Here is a 25,802-nt window from a genome sequence, read left to right as displayed (position 1 = left end):
GAATACAATGAGCTATAGGCCCCAAATACAGTCCCTCCTCCCCCAAATGGGGAGATCTCTGAATTTCACACTGGTAAATCAGCATAAAATGAGATTTATCTGTTGAAGAAACCTATTCTGAGAGATAGTTTATAAATGTATTACTAATAACATTATTTATACTTGTATCCAACAGGCATAATAAAATATAACAATATGGAAGACTATAAAATGTAACTTTCATAACAAAGGAACATATTCAACAGAGAACTTAAAAAGTAGAGGAAATAAAATATTAGGGTGCCTCTCTAGGCCGGGAAACAAAGAGTATGGCAGACAAGAATTCTAATTGATGACGAAACAGGAAAACCTCTCCAAACATTGCGCCAGCTCAGATGAAATATTTCCCCAGATTATCAACCTTCCTTTGCTTTTTGTTCACCCATGTTCACCAAGAAATTTCTAGTATACTAATTGTTTCCCCTTAGCAGACTTATCACTATAAATTAATACATCTACATTCTAACATGAAACTCTTACAAATTTCATTAGTGGGAAATTGTTTCTCACTCTGAGAGTCAGACCCTGGTGTTACACTTTGGGCGGCCCAGCTACAACAGCCAGCTAAATGCTCTCTCTCTTTTTACTGTCCCTCACCTTTCTCACCAACTTCTAACTGTAACACAGGTCACCACAATATTGTAAATGTCTTTATCCATCTGAAAAATAAAACCACATGTCACATATTCATAAACAACCAAGTAAAGATGTCTGAGACACTAGAATGACAGCAAGATTATCAGGGAAAAAAAAAGTCCATTATCACTGTATAGGTTCATAACTGCTCATATAACTCCCAAAACTGCTTACTGATTTTACTGAGGTAGGTCTATGGTCCTTCTATGCCACTTATGACAGGAGATACACATTCTTTGAAGAATACAGTGGGGACCCAAATCTGGAAGTTCAGGGCATCTATATACTTTCAAGAGAGAGCACTAAGTGGATGGAACCTGAATCTGATTAAGCTTATCTGTTTATAGACTAGACAAGGGGCAAAAACAATAAGTTAAATTACTTTACAGTGATATAATTGACAAAATCCGGAACGTCAGACGAAATTGTGTAAGAGAAAACAACTCAATATCTTAAAGAGGAAGAGAAGGAGGGAGAACTTACTAATTAAAAGAGATTTAGCCCTGGCTGGTGTGGCTCAGTGGGATTGAGCACTGGACTATGAACCAAAGGGTCAAAGGTTCAATTCCCAGCCAGGGCATATGCCTAGGTTGCAAGCCAAGTCCCCAGGATGGGGTGTGCAAGAGGCAACCACACACTGATATTTCTCTCCCTCTCTTTCTCCTTCCCTTCCCCTCTCACTATAAATAAATAAATATTTTTTTAAAAAGGAGATTTAAATAAATAACAATCAAATACAATAAATGGACTTTGGTACCTATTTCAAGCAAACCAAGTTAAGAAAGAGACGATCAAGTACACCTGTCACATATTTGGACATAGTCCAGATATTTGCTCATATTAAAAAATTAATTTTTTAGATGTGATAATATTGGGGTTATGTTTTTTATAAAAATAAAACCACTTATCTTTTGAAGATACATATTAAAGTAATTATGGATAAAATTATATATCTGAGATTTTATTCAAAATAATTAAGGAGCAGAGTAGGAAGGAATAAGTGAGATATAGATGAAATAAGACTGGCCATAAACTGAAGCTAGGTGATGGATACAGAAAAGGCACATTATACTATTCTTCCCATACTTTTGTATATGTTTGGAATTTTCCATAATGAAAAATTGAAAAACAACAACAAACAAACAACACACACAAAAGAGAAGGGGCACTTCTAGGTGCCCTGGGGTAATGGGATAAAAATTCCCCCAAACTTGTCAGAATCTCTGGGGGGCGGGGGGGGGGTCAGCCACATACTGGCAAGTTCCTTTATCATTAGCCTAAAAAAGGACATGAAGCCGTCTTGAGTTTGGTTACTTACCAGATACCTTTTAATGTCCAAGTTTGTTACCCAACTTGAACTCCAGTTTAAGAAAAACTAAAATGATTTTTTAAGCTAACAGAATTTTAGCATCTGTTGAATTTATTCAGCATAATCAAAGAAGCACTGTCTTCATGATGTCATATACAGACACAAACACAGATACAGCACAATATCCATATTAGTCAAAGTGCATTCTTTCTGATGCTCATTTATATGTCTTCATATGCCACAGCCCATCATTTAAATAATGGATATTTTCAATGCCAATTCCTTTGTTGACTTTCTCACTAGAGAAGGAAAAAAACACATAAATATATTGTTTTGCATTTTTATAGGCTTAGTCATGGTACATGGTACATATAATTCAACGTGCATAGCTGTTTTGTAGTTAATGAGCTACATGTAGGGAATTTGTTTATATTATACTCACATTACTGTCTACATTAAACTACATTACTCTGGGGCAGTTCATATCTTAAAGTGACTCTAGTGATCTAACTAGTGAATCTATAGAAACAAAGTAATAATGTGTCACCATATCAGAACATCAAAGCGTTATAAGTAAGCCTCAAACAAAATTAATAGGAATAATGTTGTCTTCAAATGAGTTTCAAAAATTTTAAATATATTTACTACATTTTGATAATGTATCTTTAATAGTCCCTTAATATTTTATATCACCAGGTCAAAATATAAAAAAAATGTTTTGTAGTGCCAAACTATGTCACCGTTTTAAAAATTAGTGGGTGGAAATGGAAGGGAGGTGGGGAGGGTTGGTGGGGTGGGCTGGGATGGGAGTAAAAAGCAGAAAACGGTACTTGAACAACAATTTAAATAAATAAATAAATAAATAAATAAGAATTAGTAGCAAATGCCCTGGCTGTTGTGGCTTGGAGGACTGAGTGCTGGCCTGCAAAAAGAAAGGTTTCCAGTTCCATTTCTGGCCAGGTCACATGCCTGGGTTGAAGGTCAGGTCCCCAGTTGGCAACCAATCAATGTTCCTCTTAGACATCGATCACAGATTGATGTTTCTTTCTCTTTCTCCCTCCATTTCCCTTTTTAAAAATAAATAAAATCTTTTAAAAATAACAAATAAAAATTAGTAGCAAAACATCTTTCCCTCCACTCAATTTAAATCATACTAAATTAAAAATTCCTAAAATGCCCCATACATATAAAACAGCTATATTGGCACACGGGTTCTTTTCAGAGTGTTTAAGAAAGAATGCAAGTAATATGTTTCACTGGCTCCCTAAGTGCTAGGAAAAATCAGAAATGAGGCTTCTGGGCATACATATTTGTAAGGTGTGGTTTGAATGTGAGCAAATTTCACCTGTAATTCTGATGCTTCCTGCGTAGGTTACTCATATCTCAAAAGCTAAGGGGGCTAACATGAGACTTACATATCTTCTGCAGACATCTTCATGACTCCAACACACAGAGCATGCTGTTTTCCTTCTGCCATGATGGCCTTAAAACACACAGTTAAGAACTGTTTATCAAAATGCCTTGGAGAGGGGGTGTCAAATAATTACCAGTTAAGCCACTTTGAACCCATCTTATATCCCTGCCTACACCATCAACTCCTTGAGGGCAGGGACTTAGCAAAAATATATGGGCGTACTGTGAATACTCAATAAATGCTAACTGAGTGAATCTAATAATCATTCTTGGTTTTTAAGTCAAATGTTAATTCTATAACCGAACGCCAAGAAAACCAGATTAAGTCATACAAAAAGGAAATAAAATTTCTTTCACATATTAAAAACTGTGAAATAAATATCCATTTTTCTAGTATTTTAATAACTGAATGGTGGTCTGATCTAAAAGATTCAGTAAAACAATGATTATATTTCTAATCTCTTTAAGAGCCCAATGTTAATGTCAACCTGTCTAGAACATTCAGAACATTCTTGGTTATCATTTGACCCATCTAGAATGTTACAAAGTGCAGTACATATTTTTAAAAGTAAAGGTTCAAGGATACAGAGTAACTCTTTGTACTAGCTTTGCAACTTTAACAAGTCTATAATGATTTTAAAATAAAGGCCTATAATGATTTTAAAATAAAAATTGTTTTAAAAGTAAAGGCTAGGTACTAGGGAAAATTTCCATTTAAAGGAACTTCAGAACTAAAAACTTACAACACTAAGAAAATTCATAAACCTTAAAAGGTAACCTATTTTTACAGAATACTTTTCTCTGCTGATTTTCAATTCATTCATTCAATATTTCCACAAATGAATTTGAGTACTTCGTATGCAAGCAGTATCTATGTGAATACAAAATCTTCCTAAGATATAAACATACAGCTTATCCTAGCCCTCAGATATAACTGCCACAACAGAGGACAGCCTCCTTTTACGCACAGGACACATTCCTGAGCTCATTCCAATGGCCTTCCACTCCACAGTAATTTCCCCATTCCGACCAAGTATGTTTTTTTTTTTCTCACCTTTAGGGAAATGGGCACTTTATGACAAATAAGATGGTCTCCTGTCCAAACTGGTTGGCAAAAACCAACTTAATCTAGAATATAGCTGAAAGAGCCCCATAGAAATGGAAATAATGCATAATTGTTCAGCTATATCACGAGTTGAATAGATCATTAAGGACTATGTGGGACTTTAACATTTCTCTTTGAGAAATCATGTTCTGAGGCCCAAACAACCAACTTAAAATTAACTTTATAATAAAAATGGAGAATTGCCAACATCTCCCACTACTCACTTCTAACTCTCTACCTGGTACCCAAGTTGTTTTCCCTTTTGAGTGCTTTTACTCCAGTGTATCTGGGTAAGTCACACGTAAATGTAGCAAGCTAATGTTCAAAGAAGTTATCCAATCGTATCAGATATATCCTCTCCATTAATAACCAAGAGTTTTACACTGTGTCCTGAATCTGATAACATTAGGTCCTCAGTGAGCTGAAATGCAGCTAGGACTCTTTGATTACTTGTTCTCATTAACTTCTAAGATAGGTCACAATTTAGCCTCAAGAAATGATGTTACTTCCCACATCTTCAAATATAACCAGAAAGGCATGATATAATAGTAACAGTAACCTCCCAAAAAGTACACCTAATGTTCCTTTGGATGATAGATCTTTCTACTAATAACATGAATACATTTTTTTCCAGTATTATAGCCTGAGAAGGATACAACAATCGTATCTGCTGCAGCAGGGTAAAGTTTAGCTCCAGGAGAAGTTAAGCCTGGACACATGATATTTGCTCCACTGAGTACAAATTTGATGGCTCCTTTATCAACCTGCTGGTGTGGCAGGATAAAGGGATCTAGAAGAAAAGGAATACATTACATAAATTAATAAGAGTAATGACTTACCAGAACAAAAGGCAAAGAACATGAACAAATATTTTCTAAAATTACAGTACTCTCACAGATGCAAAATAAAACTCAAATATAATCTTTTACTTATCAAATTAGTAAATATTTTAAAGAAAAGTTCTTTCCAGTGCTAGCAATAGTGCAGGAAAACTGCCATTCCCATATACTGCAAGAAGGCTTATAAGTGAATACAACCTTTCTGTAGGACAACTTGGCAACATGTATCAACAGCCTTGAAAAGTTTCAAACTCTCTGACTCAGTAATTCTACTTTTAAGACTTTATCCTAAGAAAAAAATGAAAGACATAATGATATATTTAGGTAGAGAGATATTCAATGCAGCACTAATATTTATAATAGAAAAAAGTGGAATCAACTTAAATGTCTAACACTAAAGTAAGAAGTAAATGACTTAAGGTGTATCAACAATATCTATATACTAGAGCCATGTTTTTGAAGAACACATAATTATCTTGGAGAATGTTCATTATCTAATGTTAAGAAAAAAACAATAGAAATTAACCGAAAATATCAGTGGTTTCTATGGGTCCATCAGGGAGAGAGAAATAAATAGGTGAAGCATAGAGGATGTTTAGTGAACTGAAACATCCTATTCTGTATGATAGTTTAACTATTCTGTATGATAGTACACTATTCTGTATGATAGTAAAGTGAATATTATGCATTTGACAAAACCCACAGAATGTACAACACAAAAAATGAACCCTAATGTAAACAATGGTCTTTGGTTATTAATAATGTATCAATATTGGTTCATCAATTGTAACAAATATATCACATCAATGCAAGATATTAGTAATAAGGGAATGGTGAGTATATGGGAACTCTTTACTTTTTGCTCATTTTTTTCTGTAAACCTAAAACTGCTCTAAAACATATGTAATAATTTAAAAAAAACTATAGAGAGCCCAATTGAAAGAGCAAAAATATATACATTTACACAGACATACACAGCACAGGAAAGAATTGGATGGAAGTACACTGATATATTAACAATGGTCAATAATAGGTCAAGGGAGTACAGGTGATTTTATTTCTATATTTTCCAAATCTCTAGAATCAACACATATTCCTTTTGTAATCTTAAAAATATTTTTGTGTGTATGTGTGTCTGCAAATAATTCATAACCTAACAATTAAAGGATCCCAGGAGGATTTAAAACAATGCCTGGGAGAAAAAAACTTCTTAGGCCTCTCCGGGTTCTTCAGGAATAATGCCAATAACAATTGGTAAAATTTATTCACTTTAATGTTTTACCATTAGCCCTCCAACTCATCAGATAACACATAAGTCTTTTTCCCTACCAAGACTCCAAATTAATTTAAACAACTTACTGTTGTTAAAGAGGAACCTGAATGAATACGCTTAATATTCATAAGCCACAATTTGTTTTCTAGATTTCCATCCTCATTAATAGCTGCCCCTTATTAATAATGATGATGACAACTGTGGTAATAGTGGGCATTGTTTAAACAGCTACTACATTATTATAATGGGTATCATCTAGTGAGCACTTACTGTGTTGCAGGCATTGTGTCAGGTACAGTACATGACTATCTCACTTAATCCTCACCACTCTGGGAGACTTAAAATGGACATACAACTATGTCCATTTTAAAAGATAAAGAAATAAGGTTTAAATTGATTGAATGATCTGACAAAAATGACATGCACTGGGAACTGAACCCAGGTCTGCCTAACTCCAAGTTTATGCTTTTAACCACCATATTATCCTGCTTCTTGTACAATAACTTTAAGATGTTCTAAAAGGTGGTTCCCAGAAAAATACTACTAAATTGGAACATCTCTTTCTTCCAACTTATTAAGATAATACTTAACATATGGAAAAACTGGGAAGAATAGTTCAATGAACACCTTGGACACTATGTACTTAGTTTCAACCATTGTTCATTAACAATTGGTTACATTTGCGTTATCTCTTTCTAGTTAAACACACATATTTTTCCTATACTATTTTAAATTTCAGACATAATGCTTCACCATAATGAGCACATACCACCTGAGAATAAAGTCATTCTCCTATATAACCACAACAGTATTATCATGTCCACAAACTTAATAACATTTCTACAATATCGTACTATAACCAAACCATATGCTAATTTCCCTCAATAGTTCCAAGAAAGTCTTTTATATCTTTTTCGGCAGGGAGGAGGAGGGCTTGAATTTTGTTTTTCAAACCAGGATCCAAAGTAGATTCATGCAATACAATTGATTATTTTGTCTCTGTTCTCTTAGTTGAGTCGAAATTAATGTCACTAAAATGTCTTAATGTCACCAAAATATTTTTATTTGCACTAGGACTCAGTTTCTGTCCATATCATAGTCTTCTAACTTCATGAAATCAATACTTAATCAAATAATTATAAATATTCCTTTAGAAATATTAAAGTGTTTCACATCTTTCAAGACTTGCCTAACAGCTGTAGTGCTCCAAATCTCTGCTTCAACAAGTAATTAAAAATGTATCTACTTTTACCAAAAATAAAACTCATTCAGTCACCAATACCACCTACAGAAGAACTCTCCAGTCACTCCCTGCCATTCTGACTCTTGGCTAGGCCAGGTAAACATACTGGTTTGAGAAGCAGTTCTACTTCACAGTTATACATTCTTTGGCACAGGGATTTTTATCGTCCTTTGGATTTCCTTTTGCAATGTACTCAGTCTAACAACATGCAAAAGTGGGTACATAATAAACATTATTTTGTTTCATAACACTTGATACTCAATGGACAATAACTGACTCCAACACCCTTACACAGAATTACCTCTGGGAGGCAAATCTAGATATAAATTTAAAAGAATTACTCACAACACTTGTCACAGTGTGTGAATATACACTTGTGCAATTAACTAATTGTCTACTCTTCCAACTAGACTCTTAGTTTCACAGGGACAGGGACCATGTCTGTCTTTGCTTTCCATCATATTCTGAGTACCTAGCTCAGTGCATAGCACATATTAAGTTCAGTATGTGTTGAATGAATGAATGAATGAATGAATGAATGAATGAATGAATGAATGTTGTTTCTTGGGCTTTCAGGAATGCATGAGAGAATCTGCATTTTTCAGATTTACCACAAAATGGGAATTCATTTTTTATATTCCATATTACCTACTACTAACAAATAAGTTAATGACGAGATATCATTTTCAGCTCCTTCTGGGTCTTTCCATATCCTCAAATACATTATTTTCTAACAAGACTTACATTTGTGAAGTAATCTTAGGGTTGGATAAAAAGGCCCTTCTCTTTGTCTAAAAAACAGTAACTCTCCATTTACTGTAAGGATCTCTATATGTTCATGGCTGTAAGACAAATGTCACAAAGTACCAAGTTAGATAGTTTCTTTCAAAAATGAACATGCCAAATAGTCTTTAAATAATGTAAAATATAAAACATGCATATACAGAGATTCAGTAAAGCCCTGGCCGATACGGCTCAGCGGATTGAGTGCTGGCCTGTGAACCAAAGGGTCCCCCCAGTTTGATTCCTAGTCAGGACACATGCCTGGGTTGCAGGCCAGGTCCCCAGTGGGGCCCATGTGAGAGGCAACCACACATTGATGTTTTTCTCCCTCTGTTTCTCCCTCCCTTCCCCTCTCTCAAAATAAATAAATAAGTAAATATTTTTGTAAAATAAAAAATTTCAACCAAGATCCAGGCCCATAAAAAAAACCCTGTTTAAACTGTTTTACATACCATACTAGTCCAGTAGAGAAAAGAAAAAAGAAAAAATCTGAGCTGCTACAATCAATTTTACTTCATGTTATTATTTTCATCATTGTTACATAATTCAATAGAAGAAATCTCTAAAGTACAATGGAAAGAAATTAATTCTAAATAAAAACATTTAAGTCTGATAAAGCAATCAGTATATAAAGCCATTTTTAAGAAACAGGAAAACATTTGAAAACAGAAATATTGCTTAGTTTTACTTACTCTATTTATCTACTTCCATAATCTATCAACAGTTAATGTGAAAATAATTCCATTTATTGTGAGTGCAGTCTAATTACTCAGCTACTTACTCTGAGCTTTACATAGAGAAAAGTAAAGACTTACCATCGCACTATTTTGACAGGATCTTTCTTAGGCATGATTTGATTAAGCCATGGTTCAATACCTGGAAATTGCTCTATCAGTTGGTTCTTAATACCCTTTATAACTGAGGTTTTCAACTGGATGCAGTTGGACACATTTTCTTTTTCATCAAATCTGCCAAATTATTTTTGGAAGAAAAAAAAGGCATTTTTAAGTAGACATATCAGAACAGCTAAAGGTAGTGTTTTCATTAGTCATCTATTCCCAAGCAAGAATTCAGATGCTTGAAATAATAATGAAATAGTTTCTAAAAATACCATTTACCTTTTATTCTTTCTGTCTTGCACAACCAATGTCTTACTACAATATTAAATAAAGTGTTATACATACACAATTAGCTGGGAGGGAGGATATGAGGCATATTTCACATTATAATCTGTAATCAGCTATACAAATGCCTTTTCTGGAAAATCTTATTCATCCCTACCCAGGAAGAACAGGAAGAAACAGAGATTTGTTCCTATAACAAAACCTGTGTGGAAAACAAAAGCAAGTCAAAACAAAAGAGTTCTCAAGCTGTGAGATACAGAAGACCAACCTAAATATAACACAGAAAATCGGTCCCTGCTAGGCTATAGAATGTACTGAGATGTTTTTCAATTGAGGATGATGATTTCTAAAGTCCCTACTCATTTTCGCTCAAAATGTCATGAACAAAACCCACCTTCCTTTGCCCATGTTTCCCCTTTGCTTTTTGCGTCTACCAAATCTGCAAGGAAAATCTACTAGGTAGGTTCCCAAGGAATTTTTGTCTTCTTTACACTGAATAGCCAGCCTGTGGGGCAATCACGCTGTTTTAATCTGGCAGCTAGGCAATAGGCATGACAGCCCGCTTGCTTCCTGTCACCCAGACTCCTTCACTCCCATGACCCAGGAAGTCAAGCCTTCCGTTATTCAGTTCATAACTAATAAACATATGGCAGCGAGTGCAGGGTTCTCCTCTTAGATAAAGAGGATATACGACTAAATTACAGTGCAAGGATGTGTTTGGTCGAACCCTAGAAATGGAGATAGGATTGCGGGATCGGAGGCGGGCAAAGGAGAAAGAGGGGTAAAGATACAGAAAATAAAGGTGGTAGAGCCAAAACCCGACCGAGGATTAGGGATGGAAAGCTGAGAGAGGTGCTGCAAGATGCAAGTGAGAGTATATAGTATACTACAGAAAACCTTGGGGATTAAGGATGGCAGGGGTGGGGGAGAGAGAAAGAGGATCTTTGCTCTCGCCCTCTTCCCCACCCCCACCCCCACCACCTTTGTGAGCAGCGGATGGAGGCCACAGCATGTCCTTACTTCTTGAACATGATCCAAGGTGAAGGGGGCGACGATAGGGAAGGGCCTGGAATGGGGAAAAAACTCGAATTATCAAGGGTCCAGCAGCTCCCCTTACAGGAGGAAGGCCAGCACCGACAAACGGAGCTGTAGTCCTCCGGAAAGAGAGACAGGCAGCCGCACTTTACGGTTCTCAGTGAAATTTGACTACTTCCGCTCCTCTGAACACGTCGGCGGTTTTGCTGGCCCTTTTTGGGCAACTGATTGCTCTCCGGAGCGGGTAGCTGAAAGGGCGGGACTTGAAAGGGAAGAAGAAATACCGCAATCATTCTAGTTGCAGGAACAGAAGAATGGAGAGGCGGAGGAATCAAAGTACTATTTATGGCATTGTCGTCATTACGGATTCCTCAAAAGATCAACATTCTTTCGTGTTTCCTTGAAACCTGCTATTCGCCTAAACAGTTTTTTTACTGCAAAAGGATATTTGTTCTCTGAGACCACGGAATAGATGCGTGCTTACGGACCTGCATGAACTCAGGCTAACCTTCTATTCTCATGTAAATGTACCCCTGGGCTTCCCAAGTGTAACAAATAAAAATACAGGACATCCAGTTAAATATGAATTTTACACGCACACGGCGGAAAATTTGTTATCTGAATTTAATTAGGATATCCTGTATTTCCAGCAACCATATTCACTGGCCATAATGAGTGCCCTCATAGAATTATTCTCCAGGTTGCCATCCCTTGCCTCACCCCAATACCTATTCAACAAGCTACAAATCAAGAGAGGCAATGTCCTTGACTGATAGAATGACCCATAGTCCAGCAAGGGAAGACTAATCTGATGCAAGAGATAACAGCTAAAGAAACAGATTTTACTCATGTGTTTTAGAAAAGAGAGTGAACCAAGGCTTTTCATCAGCAAACAATGCGGAAACAGGCAGTGCCCCCAGGCATTGGGGTAGATGTGCCCTGATCTCTGAAACGAACACAGCAGTCCCTCCAGGGAGCAAATACTCTAATCTCTATTGGAGGGATGGGCCTTGGAGCAATCACAACAAATGCCACTATGCGTTCGAATTGTACAACTAACTCCCCTTGCCTTGATTCCATTGGTATCAACAATCTTCTGATTGTAATTTAGCTTCCCAAGAAGATCTACTCACAAAGACTTTTCTATTTTTAAAATCAGATCCAGTGAACAATTGTTTGTAAATTTATAAATTGGCATTCTGGTTTACACATCGGGCTCCTCTGAACAACCTCATCATGACTATGCATTCCCATCATCAGTCACCTCCCAGATCTTCAGAATGTTGTTTATCAGCATGCAAACCTGAAGCCCAGCCCCCAAACTGTGGTTACTGCTACAGTGTCAACCTTGTTGTCAAAGAGCTTTCCTCCCCAGGCAACTCTCACATCACCCTGAGAGCCTGCCCTGTAACAATACATTATAACAGCAATGAACAGTTACTATTAAGCATTTTAAGATGAATGGAAATAGATCATTTGTATTAGAGCTATACATAACACAATGTAACAGCTACAAGCTCAGGCAGAACTAACGCCTGCTTAAGTGTGATTGGTAGGGGAATAATATGAGTGTAATAATTTACAGTTTTAATTTGAACATTTCACCTAAAATGTCACAGTGTGCTTGAGTGTGATGTTATGTTATGAAATTACATACTTAGGAATTTGTAATAAAAGATTTTATATTAACAAAGGGGCTTATTTGTGGCAGACCCTGTAAATATTCCACTAATAAAGAAAATTTTTCTTGGTGGACCCCAAAATTACTAACACCTACATGTACTTCCTAATCTCTTAAACTTTTGGTTTGAGAAACCCATTTATTTTAAACTTATTAAAAAGTTTTATGCTGAATATTTGCCATGTCAGAAATGACAACTACCTCTGAGCTACAACAGGTGTAGCTCCGAGGACTGGGCATCACCAGTTTGATTCCCATCAGGGCACGTGCCTGGGTTGCAGGCCAGGTCACCTGTTGAGGGTGTGTGAGATGCAACCCTTCAATGTTTCTCTCCCTCTTTCCTCCATTCCCCTCTCTCTAAAAATAAATAAGTAAAAACTTTTTTTAAAGAAACAACAGCTAACTTTTAATTCTATAAAAACTAAATGTTATCTGAACTATGACAAATTGCACATGCACAGGAACAGATATACAGTACATGTACATAAATGTTTCTTTTTTTAATTTTTTTAAAAGATTTTTATCTATTTATCTTTAGAGGGGAAGGGAAAGAGAGAGGGAGAGAAACATCAATGTATGGTTGCCTTTCATGCATCCCCTGCTGGGAGCTGGCCTGCAGGGAACCGGCCTGCAACCCAGGTATGTGCCCTGACTGGGAATCGAACCGCGATTGTCTGGTTCACAGGCCCGTGCTCAATCCACTGAGCTACACCAGCCAGGGCTTCTTTTTTTAATTTTTTAAAGATTTTATTTATTTATCTTTAGAGGGGAATGGAAGGAGGGAGGGAGAGAAACATCAATGTATGCTTGCCTCTCATGTGTCGCCTGCTGGGAACTGGCCTGCAACCCATGTGCCCTGACTGGGAATCCAGCCGCGATACTTAAATGTCTCTTAATTTATTCTTTTCTGATTACAGTTGACATTCAATAATATATTAATTTCAGGTTGTATACATACAAATTTTAATCAACTTTCTTTTTTTCCTTTTTTAAAAACATTTTACTTATTTATTTTTAGAGAGACAGGAAGGGAGGGAGAAAGGGATAGAGAAAGAGAAAGAGAGAAACATCAATGTGCGGTTACCTCTCACATGGCCCCCCCCTGGGGACCTGGCCCACAACACAGACATGTGCCCCAACTGGGAATAGAACCAGCGACCTTCGAGTTCACAACCGGTGCTCAATCCACTGAGCTACACCAGCCAGGGCTAATCCACTTTCATACACTCTGATAATCACATAAACTGAATCTGAGCTATAACAAATATCATTAGGTTATTAGTATTAATGAGGTATTGAACTCTATATGTGTTCATCATTACCTTCATTCATAACCTACCATCACAGACACATAATAAGCAGGGACCACTTGTCACTGCACTGTGTTTCTGATTTTGTGTTGTAAATGGTATCATCATAAAGTGGATTCTGGTTTTCTAAGGTTGTAATTGGGAGTTTGCTCCTGCCAAAGGACTCATCGAATAAATCACCACTACAATAAACAATATGTCACAAAAGAAGAAATACCCATATTTTGTCATGCATAATGCACACCTGCCACAGTCCAGCCACAGCAGGGTCCAGGGGTCCCAAAGGTGGGTAAGGCATCGGCAATGGGCAACAGACGACAACATGCCTCAAAGGACAGTGAAGCTCTGTTCCATTTATTGCAAGTACAAGCAGGTTTTTATATTTTCATTTTAGGCAGTGATTAACATTTGCAGTATAGCATGATCAGTTAAGCAGAAAAAAAAATCAATACGAAGGTAACCAGGAAAAATATGAAAGTTCCCATACATTCAATTATAATAAACAAAGATTATTTTGACCAGGAGAGCCATTAATCAGACAATTAGAAGTAGCTGTATGTACAGAATTTGAATGTCTTAACTGTATATTAAAGTTTCTCAGAATTTGTCATGGGGCAAAAGGATATGCTAGATTGAGTAGAGGTAATAGGAAATTTATTATAAGGCCTTTGTGATGTCTAACTTAGCTATCCTCTTCCGTCTAAAATGTTTCCCTGTGTACTATAAACTGACTCTCTAGTAACTGTTTCTACATGTTTAATTTGTAATAGTTAACCAGCCCTTTTTTAATTTCTTTGCCTGTCCAATTGATATATATTCTTATTTGAGGTAAAGGAGGGGCTGTTACTCCAACAACTTTTAAACATTCAGGGACTATTTCATTAGAGGGAACTTTGTTCTCTGGTCAAGGAATTAATTTGTACAGTTTCACTGGAATTGTGCGAATCAATGAACCTGAAATATAAGTGTCCAACAATCCCACCACCTTTTGATCACCCAAGCAAACATGTAACTTGTTTTTCTTATTTCTGGTACACTATGGCAATCCTGATTGCTTTAAGTTGCTCAAACCAGGGTAATTTATACAACTTGACATGTTTTCCCTTATGGTTAACAACTATATTACCCTGGCTGTTGTACTCCCCTGCATAAGGGAGAGGGGAATCTGTGGAGATTTTTCCATCCTTTCAGGCAGTTCCTTGGGGAATACTGATGTTTTCCCCTGAACTGTTCCCTCCTCTTGGGTGATTTTCACAGGAATAAGTAAGTACAGTTCAATGTCTATATTCAGTAGCAAGAATAAAATAATTAAAATAAAGCAGCCAATTGTTAACACATTTTGGATGCCACGTTCTCCTCCGGGGAGACGAATTCCTTGAATCCTCCATGCCCGGACCTTGTCAGACAACATGGTTTGAAGAGGACGTGGCACATACCCATGTTTTTGGCCCAAACTTTGAGAGAAAAAATATTTTGTTTTAATTTTTTAATTCAATTATTTATTTATTTATATTTAGAAACAAAGCTGATTATCATATTCCAGAGTATTATCTTGCATATGGATATCATTATCGCTTTCTAGAGTTACACTTTTAACACATAAGCATAAATAAAAGCATTACAAATGTTTATATAGATACAGAATTTGTACTACTCATGTATAATGTGCATCCTTATTTTTCCCTCAAAAATTTGGGCAAAAAGTGCACATTATATGGCAAAATGTAGTACCTGAAAATAAACTATTTACAAATTAAAATAATAAAGTTCATTTATCCATTCAATAAACAGTTGTAAGGGAACTTTATGTTTTAGACATACATGCTCTGTACCATAATTTGTTCATAAGTGTTCTGTGCAATTTATTTTATGAGGGTCCTCAATTCAGCACAGAACGCAGAAAACCCAAGTCTATCATTCATTTTATTAAAATAAGTAATGTAGCTAGAACAAGTAGTAAATATTTAATGACTGTATCTGCCTCCTTAGAATTTTGAAGTAATTTTCATAGGATGATCTTGACGTGAGGCTATAAAATGCTGCCCAAAGGGTTTGTAGTAAGGCATCTTCTTCATGGTATGTTTTCTTGAGCAATAAGCATGACAACAAAACCCTTCAGGGTGTCCAGTGAAGCAAAGTTTCTTTAAGAGCTAGACCACAGCTTTAAACTCTGCAAAAGCTGCTTTCACTGCAAGAAGGAATTGGGAATCCTCCAGACTCCTGCAGGGCCTCACATCTCTGAGAATCTACAGCCTGTGAAGTCTTCCATTAGGGTCACTTTTCCCACCAACTGTCAGCCTCACCCCTGCAGCTGGCTTCATATCCCCAAAAGGGCAAGACATAGCTAAGAATTACAGTGCTATCCACACCACCAATTACTCTGGGGAGCACAGGGGAGAAACTACATTGGCCCAGCCCCTGCCTGGATCCTTCCATACTGAGCAATATAGGGAACACCAATGCAACAGCAGCTCCCCACCCCTGGTCCCAAATACAGCTAAACTTGGAGAGTCCAGAGACCTCCCTCTCTCATTTATCAGAAGACTATCAGGACTAACCATCTTGTCAAACTTGTGATAAGCCAAAGCCACTGTGCCTCGCTCACATCCCCGTTTTCCTTTGTCATCACCCAAAATGTAAGTACCCAGTTCAACTAATTTGCTATGTGACCTTGGGCAAGTCACTTAATTCTGTGACTATCTTTAGGCCAATAAAATAAAGGCTCTACTTTATGCGGTTATGAAGATTAAATGAGATAATATATGCAAAGCATTGCTGAGGTATATTGTAACTATTAAATTACTATTATTGTTGTTGTTATTGCTGTCCTCCAACTTCATTCGCGTATTTCTCTGTGCTTTCACCCCATCTGACAGCTCATTTCCACCCACCTCAGCTTTCAGATGCTTCTGCTGTGCCCCCTGGACACCATGACTAACAAGCTCTCCTACCATCCTCTAATTCATCTCTGAATATGCACTGATATTCTGGCTTTCCCATAAGGATGGAACTTCTCTTACAACCCTTTCAAGTGAAAGCAATTTATACCTACACAATGCATGTACTGTAGAGTCAGTAGGCAAGGCAGGCATCTTCTTACATCCACGCTACAACTTCCAGACAATTCTTCTTCTGCCTTTGGGTAAAAACAATTAATTAATTTAAAATGGATTCTAGACACTTCTCCAAAGAGGACATACAGATGCTCAATAGGCATATGAAAATATGCTAAATGTCACTAACCATAGTGTATCACACCTGTCAAAATGGCAGTAAGCAATAAATCAAACAAATAATAAGTGCTGGTGAGGCTGTGGAGAAAAGGGACCTTAGTGCACTGTTGGTGGGAATGCAGACTGGTGCAGCCACTATGGAAAACAGTATGGAATCTCCTCAAAAATATAAAAATGAAACTGCCTTATGACCTGGAAATCCCACTGCTGGGTACATATTCAAATGAACACAAAACACTAATTTGAAATAATATGAGTTATATGCACCCCTATGTTCCTTGCAGCATTATTTTCAATCACCAAGATATGGAAACAACCCAAATGTCCATCAATAGATGAGTGGATTAAAAAAGTGATGGTACACATATACAATGTAATATCACTTAGCCATAAAAAAATGAAATCTTACTATTTGCAACAGTATAGATGGACCTAGAGGGTATTATGCGCACTGAAATAAGTCAGTCACAGAAAGACAAATAGCATATGATTTCACTTATATGTGGAATCTAAAGAACAATATAAATGAACACAATGGAAACAGACTCATGGACACAGAGAACAGAATGATAGTTGCCAAATTGGAGGGAGGTCCGGGCACTGGGTGAAAAGGGTGAAGGGATTAAGAATACCAATTGGAAATTATGGAAACATAAAGTGTAGCGTAAGGATTATACTCAATAATATTATATATATAATAATATATATATATATATATATATATATATATATATATATATATATATATATACTGGAAATATTGGTGGGAACACCTTGTAAAGTGTATGATTGTCAAACCACTATCCTGTGCACCTGAAACCAACACAAAATATTGAATGTCAACTGTAATTGAAAAATAAAAGAGCCCTGGCCTGGTGGCTAAAGTAATTGAAGTGTCATCTTGTGTACCAGAAGGTTGTGGATTCAATCCCCTGTTGTGGCATATACAAGAGGCAACTGATCAATGTTTCTGTCATGGTCCTCAGTTATTGATAACTCCATCCATTCATGTGCTCAGGTCCAAAATTGTAAGAATTTTCTTGACTCATCTCTTTCTTTCACACTCCACAAAAAATATATTGGCAAATCTTATTGACCCTTTAACATATATAAATAATTCAATCACTTCTAATGACCTCCACAGCTACCATCCTGGTTCAAGCCATCATCATCTCTTGCCTGGATTATTTCAATACCTCCAAGCAGGTCTTTTATTTCTTCCTCCCACCACAATCCATTCTCAACACATGCCAGATTTTCCTATTAAAAATGAAAGTCAAATTAAAGTCTTCTCTGCTCAAACCTTTCTGATGGCTCCTCATGTCAACCAGAGTAAAACCATTAACTGTACAATAGTTTATATGATCTTTGTCTAGATGGCTGTTACTCCTTGGACTTCACTTCCTACTCCCCCTTCTTGCCGTTTCTTACTCTTCTCCAGTCATACTGACCTCTTTGCTCTTTTCATAACACATCAGGCATGCACACACCTTAGGTTCTTTCCACTGGCTGTTCTACCTGGAAAGCTTTACCCCCCAAATCTCCACATGACTACTTTCCTCACCTCCTTCAGGCCTTTGCTCAAAGGTTACCTTCGTGATAAGATATTGCCCTACTCACCCTACTTAAAAATACCATCTCCCCCTATTGCTTTACTCAGTTCAATTTTTCCAGATCATACCATAAAAGTTATCTCTTAAAAGAGACAATAACAATATGTATTGGAGAGGATGTAGAGACACTGGAACCCTCATAAATTATTGCTGGTGGGAAAATAAAATGGCACAATCTCTTTGAAAAACAATTTGGTTATATTTTTCTTGCTTGTTTGTTTTGTTGATTAGGTTCCACTTATAGGTAAGATCATATGGTATTCATATTTCACTGTCTGGCTTATTTCACTTAGTATAATGATCTCCAGTTCCATCCATGATGTCACAAAGGGTAGGAGCTCCTTCTTTCTTTCTGCTGTGTAGTATTCCATTGTGTAAATGTATCACAGTTTTTTGATCCACTCATTTACTGGTAGGCATCTAGGCTGCTTCCAGCACTTGGCTACTGTAAATTGTGCTGCTATGAACATTGGGGTGCATAGGTTCTTTTGAATTGGTGTTTCAGGATTCTTAGCAAAATATAACCAGAGACATTGAAATAAAGAACAAACTGACAGTAACCAGAGGAGAGGGGGGAGGGGAGATAACGGGGGAAAGAGGGGGAAGGGTCATCAAGGAACATGTATAAAGGACCCATGGACAAACCAAAGTGGAGAAGGATGGAGGGTGGAGGGTGGGGGTGGGAAAATGGAGACAATTGTACTTGAACAACAATAAAAATTATTTAAAAAACAGTTTGGCAGTTTTATGCAGTGTTAAACATAAAATTATCATATGACTCAGCAATTCCACTCCTCAGTATATACCCAAGAGAAATAAAAATATATGCCCATGAATGTTTATAACAGCATTATTTATAGTAGCTAAAAAGTGTAAGCAATCAGCCCTTGCTGGTGTAACTTAGTGGACTGAGTGCGGGCCTGTGAACCAAAGGGTCACTAGTTCAGTTGCCAGTCAGTGTACATGCTTGGATTGCAGGCCAGGTCCCCAGTAGGGGCACACAAGAGATAACCACACATTGATGCTTCTCCCCCCTTTCTCCTTCCTTCCCCCCTCTCTATAAACAAACAAACAAACAAACAAACAAATAAATAAAATCTTTTTTAAAAAGTACAATCAGCCCTGGCCAGGTGGTTTAGTTGGCTTAGTTGGTTGGATCATTGTCATGACATACATCAATCAATGTTTCTCACTCTCTCTCTCCCTTTCTCTCTCTTTAAAATCAATAAATAAAAAACATTAAATAAGAACAACCCAAATGGCCTTCAACTGAAGGTGAATTGGTAAACAAATTGGCATATCAACACAATGAAATATTATTCAGCCATAAAAAAGGAATAAAGTACTACTCCACATTACAACATGGATGAGCCTTGAAGTGTCAGGTGAAATGAAAGGAGCCAGACATAAAAGACCTATATTGTATGAATACACTTTTATGGAATGTCCAGAATAAGCAAATACATAGAGACAGAAAGTAGATTAATGGTTGCCAGGGGATGTAACAGCTAAGGAATACAGAGTTTCTTTTGTAGGTGAAAAAATGTTCTAAAATTAGAATATGGCAATGGTTCCACAACTCTGTGAATGTGCTAAAACCATTCAATTGTATGCTTTCAAAGGGTGAAGTTCATAGTATGTACATTACTACCAAAAAGTAATTTATGTCAATTATATCTGAATAAATATGTTAGTAAGGGAATTTAACCAGAAAAAAATTTGCGTGTTGATATTTTTGGTTGATTTTCTGTTGTTAATTTTTTAATGTTATTCCCCTGTGATCAGAGAATGTTACTTGTCTGATTTCTGCGTTTGTGAAGAAAATATATTCTATGTTTGTACAGGGTAATTTCTTATACATAATCAACCTTATTAATTAGTGTTATGAACTTGTCTATATCCTTACTTATTCACTTAATCTGTTGATTTCTGAGAGAAATATTTCACCTCAAATATGCCCAAAAGTCTCCTAGCAATCCTAATACCTACCTCTTGCCAGTTCGTTCTGAACTCCTTTTCCACTTTTCCCAAACTTCCACAACTTTCCCCTGCTCCATCATATCCTACTTTATACATAGAAGAGAAGATGGGATTGGCCTCATCTGCCTGCTACCAAACATACAACTTAAAACTGTCTACCCCATCCCATTCAACTTTTCTTATTTGTATAGCTCTCCCTCTTTCTGAAACTGATCTCCCCACCTGACTTTTAAATTCCATAACTTTCACTTTCCTTTTTTTTATTTTGAGGACACATTTATCAAAGCTGGGGACAGTGAAACAAGGAAGGACTTAGAATACAAGAAGCAACAAGAGAGCCTAGGTGGGGTTGTTTTGGCTCACTGAGAGGCCAGAGAAAGGGGGGGCCTTGGAGACAAGTTCAGGGCATTAGTCTGGGACCAGCTGGCAGTGCCAATTGCTCTCCTGGTTGCAAGCCTAGTGGGATCCCTTAGAGTTTAGGAGATGCATGCCTGTGGAGGAGGAAGAGAGGAAGGGAAAGGAGAGTAAGTGCTCCAAGGAGGGAGAGCACACCCTTTTCCACTTTCTCAGAAACATGGCCTTATAAATTTCTCTCTCTCTCTCCGCCCCCCTCCCCGCTACCATCCCATTTTCCCTCCTGATCTCTATCTGTATCTCTCTCAAGAGGTGAACTTTAATTCCCTTCTCTTTGAAACTAGATTAGTTTTAATGCCTTGCAGCTTCCACCTGGGCCTCTTGGAGCACTCACTCTTGGACTTTTGAGGCACCATGTAAGTCTGCCTACTCTGAGTCTATCTTTCTGTGAGGAGACCTAAGCTAGCCATGTGGTGAGACTCTCTGGAGAGAAAGATGCCCAACCTGTTCCCAACTATTCTAGTTTCTAGTCATTCAGGTCATCCTAAGGACCCAGATGTCATGAAGGAGAAACAAGCTATCCTTGATGTTCCTTATCTGAGTTTCTGACCCAAATAATCATGAGACATGATGCTGATGATGATAATAAAAATAATAACAATAACAATAATAATATGCCTTGAAGTCATTCAATCTGGGGGATTGTGTGGTATACAGAAATAAATAGTTGGACATTAAAAAGAGCCTTCATTTCCCTGGCTGATGTAGCTCAGTGGATTGAGTGCGGGCCTGCGAACCAGAGTATCACGGTTCGATTACCAGTCAGGGCACATGCCTGGGTTGCAGGCCAGTTCCCAGCAGGGGACATGCAAGAGGCAACCATACACTGATATTTCTCTCCCTCTCTCCTTCTCTTCCCCTCTGAAGATAAATAAATAAAATCTTTTTTTAAAAAGAGCCTTCATGGTGCTAAATGTAATGAACATGTTTTCATCACTATTTAACCTGTCAGCTGCTCTTGTTACAAGTAAATATTCCCACTGTTGAAACATTATCTTTCCTTTGTTTATCTGACACATCACTCTCCTGGCTTTCCTCAGACCTCTCTGAATACTTCTTACCCTCCTTTAATTCAACCACTAAATGTTAACATTCAACTTAGTTATAGCCTCTTCTCTCACTTTCTAATCTCTCTTTAAGTGATTTCATCCGTATCTAGGGCTTCAATTACCACCTCTTGTTACAGCTCACAAATTTATATCTCCAGCTTTTCTCTGAGTTCCAAACATTTTTTCATCCAAATGTCAGCTATAATGTTTCCTCTTGGATGTCTCAAAAGCCCCTCAAATTTAACATATTCAAAACAAAGCTCTTCTTTTCCTCCCCCTCATAAAACCCGAAACAATAAATTGGTCCTCTTGCAACATTCTCTCTTTCAATGAATGGCACCATCACCCATCCACTTACAAAAGCCAGAGACCAGGTAGTCATTCTTGCTTATGTTCTCTCATCATCACGCACAAGCCATCCTGAAGCTGTATCAGTTTTGTCCAGTAGATCTCTGTTAAAGCTTTCCTCTATCTCTATGTCTACCACTCTCACCACCTCTACAATATCTTCTTTTCTTACCAGGCATGTAGTTACAGCCATATAATTGAACTCCCTGCTTTGATTTTTGCCCCTCATCCAATGTTTTTTTTTTAAGATTTTTATTTATTTATCTTTAGAGGGGAAGGGAAGGAGAGAGGGAGAGAAATATCAATGTATGGTTGCCTCTCATGTGTCCCCTGCTGGGAACTGGCCTGCAGCCCAGGGATGTGCCCTGACTGGGAATTGAAACACGATCCTTTGGTTCACAGGCCCGTGCTCAATCCACTGAGCTACACCAGCCAGGGCTCATCCAATATGTTTTACAGTCTTTTCACTTTTAATCTTTTCAATAACTCCTATTGTATTTAGGATAGGGACATGAATCATTAATATAGCTTTTGAGGCCCTGCATAACCTGGCCTGTATCTACATCAGCTTCATCTCAGAAAATTCTCCACTTGCTGACTGAGCTACAGCTGCACCAGCTCCCTTTCATCGCTCATGTGCAATGAGCTTCCTCCTGCCACAGGACCTTTGGACACGCTTTTCCCCTGCTTGGAATATCTTTTCTCCCTCTTCACCTAGTTAATCCAATGCATTCTTCAGATTTCTGAGGAGGTTTCACCTGCTCAGGGAACCTTCCTTAACCTCTCATACCTTTGTGTACCATTCTTACAGAGCACTCATTACAGTTGAAATTTTTCATGTATTAGAACAAATATTTGAATGTGTGTCACCCTGACTAGACTGTAAACTTTAGGATGCAGGCACCAGGGTTGTTTTGCTTGCTATTGTACTCACAGTACCTAACACAATGCTTAGCACATATTAGGTACTAAATATATGTTTTTGGAGCAAAGTAAGGGAGAAGGAAAGAACGGGAAAAGGAGAGAAGGGAGGAAGGAGAAAAAGAAGAGGAGAGGAGAATCTCCTTCCTCCATGATTAGTTATTTGTAAATTTTTATTTTGTTTGTATTCCTAACAGACTTTGCTTTATATATCTCTAATTCATGTTGTTATATGCATAAAGACCCATGATTATCACATGTTCTCAGTGGACTGCACCTTCTATCAGTATTAAATATCCCTTTGTCTCTTTTAATATTTTTAGCTCTGAATTCTGTCTTTGTCTGATTCAAATAGTGGGGGGTTTTTTGGGTAGCATTTGGACAACTCAAAGTTTTACTATTTCTTTGCTTACCAGTATTTCTTATATTCCACATGTTCCTTTTTTTAACTTTCGTGTTTTACTTTGCTATAATAACTACCTGAGTAATTCAAAGAGGTTCTGGATATGTTTGCAATGTGTTCTGAATGTGCAGGAAAGTTAGAATCTGAAAATCAGAGTTTTGTTCTGTGTATTATTTCACTCACCCCCTTCCCCACTCAGGGTCAATTGTTCTATTTGTTCTTTTTGGTTCTTCTCTTTTACGTTGTATATTTTCTCCAAATATTCCTGGTTATCATTTGTTGTCTATGCATATGAGTGAATAAGGGACAAGGTACATCAACAAAGATAGCTTGTGTGAGTTTATTCTGTAATTATGTGTCTCCGGATGGCCTGCCTCCTGAGCAGGAGAGCTTTGTGTAAGTGGGTTGCATGTGTTCACCTGTCAGGCTTCACTTTAAAGTGGGTGGGTGTGCAGGAGATGGAAAGGCCATTTCCTTCCACTCCCTGCAAATTGCCAAAACAATTTTACTGTGGCAGTGAAGGACTCCAGTGTATTTCTCTCCCGACCAAAGTTCCTTCTCTTCTCTTCTTTTTTCATATATCACGGGGAAGGCCAAATTACACCAAGGTCTGCTCTTTTGTTTTCTAGGATCCTACACTCAGACTAGGAAACATTTGGTAGCAATAGCTCACTTTCTTTTGATGAAGTTTTTGTCTTTAACCTTAGGGTGGGCTGGGGGAAGGATGAGAGGGCTAATCACAGTGGGGTCCAACTGGTTCTTTTCTGAATACGATTCTTCAATTGACCAGAGGGGGCCCCTTCCACCCCCACTCTTTGTATTTATTCATTCTGGGATTTGATTTTCTCTAGTACTTTTCTCTTGCAGGTTTTGGACTGGATGACTTCTCCTCTCTTATCAATATGATGGTATCTTATTTCTATACTCAAGGAATTAATTTTTAAAAAATATTTTTATTTATTTATTTTCAGAGAGAGGAGAAGGGAGGGAGAAAGAGGGAAGAGAATCACCAATGTGCAAGAGAAACGTCAGTTGGTTGCTTCTCACACACTCCCAACCAGGGACCTTGCCTGCAACCCAGGCATGTGCTGGGAATCAAACCGGCAACCTTTCAGTTCAGAGGCCAGTGCTCAATACACTGAGCCACACCAGCCAGGGCTCCTTAAGGAATTCATCTCAATTTCTGAACTACTGATAGTACATTTTTCTTTAATTAATTAATACTACTCTGGGTCCTTTTGCTATTCTGATTTTTTTCTTAATTTTTGTTTTTTTCTCCACATATTTTTTTATTGTTCAAGTATACTTGTCTCCATTTTCTCCCCACCACTTCCGTCCACCCTATTCTGATGTTTTAAGGAATTTGGGGAGGGGAGGATGGGAACAAAGTAACCAGCATTTATGCTGTCATCTTGATCTAATCTGACCAAAGTCATTTTCTTACGTCAATTTGCCAGAGGCAAGGAGAACAGCCAGAGCTTGCTCTGACAGGCCAAGCGGAAAGGGCCTCTTCCAGGGATGGCTTCTGATTACTCAGAACTTCCAAAGCAGGACCATTAGGATTCAGAAATCTAGTATCTGTATATCTGTGCTTCTGAGAGAGCCAAGGCAGCAACTAGCAGGCACCACCCTGGAGCAGAAAAAAAAAACTGCGAAAGAAAAAGTACCCTCTTGGGGTAAATTAATTAGAAAAAGGCACCCCTTTGGGTAGTCCAAGTATAAAAACATTCACCTTTCTCTGCTGACAGTGGAATCCCTGCATTAGCGTACAAAGCTTGTTGACAAGCAAAATATAGACTAGATTTAATCCACCCCAACACACAGACCACTTCAGTCATACACCCTTGTGCAGGATGTATCCTGCAGAACCATATATAGTAAACAATAGCCTCTGCCAGTGTCAATTACAATGCCCCAGATAAGCCTCCACCCTCTGGGGCTTCTCCCAATTCCACACACAGGCCTAAGAGGTCAGGCTCAAGCTCAGAGAAACTTTGCTCAAGTGAGCCTCCTATGACAGCACCTTTTTCTCCTTGCCACCCACCACCCTG

At 37.6% G+C, this 25,802-nt stretch overlaps 1 protein-coding gene across 3 annotated transcripts; it reads right to left on the bottom strand.

The window, feature by feature from the left end:
- Window positions 1-138: 138 nt before the first annotated feature.
- MCTS1 (MCTS1 re-initiation and release factor) lies at window positions 139-10,989 on the bottom strand. 3 transcript variants are annotated; one of them, XM_037152105.2, is made up of 6 exons: window positions 10,785-10,989; window positions 9,456-9,608; window positions 8,602-8,699; window positions 5,159-5,292; window positions 3,400-3,467; window positions 139-2,283 (listed from the first exon to the last, which is right to left on the bottom strand). In XM_037152105.2, the coding sequence occupies exons 1-6, from the start codon at window positions 10,793-10,795 to the stop codon at window positions 2,202-2,204; spliced, it is 546 nt and encodes a 181-aa protein (XP_037008000.1). In that variant the 5' UTR covers window positions 10,796-10,989; the 3' UTR covers window positions 139-2,201. The 3 variants fall into 3 exon arrangements, with proteins under 3 accessions (XP_037008000.1, XP_037007999.1, XP_053518350.1); XM_037152104.2 differs by lacking the exon at window positions 10,785-10,989 and adding an exon at window positions 10,159-10,712; XM_053662375.1 differs by lacking the exons at window positions 139-2,283; window positions 10,785-10,989 and adding exons at window positions 2,322-3,051; window positions 10,159-10,719.
- Window positions 10,990-25,802: the final 14,813 nt, after the last annotated feature.

The sequence above is a fragment of the Artibeus jamaicensis genome, unplaced genomic scaffold (genome assembly GCF_021234435.1).
Source record: "Artibeus jamaicensis isolate MK-2021 breed Jamaican fruit bat unplaced genomic scaffold, CSHL_Jam_final contig_240, whole genome shotgun sequence".
NCBI lineage: Eukaryota > Metazoa > Chordata > Mammalia > Chiroptera > Phyllostomidae > Artibeus > Artibeus jamaicensis.
Note: the sequence above shows the minus strand (reverse complement) of the source record. Positions and strands in the feature narration are given on the sequence as shown.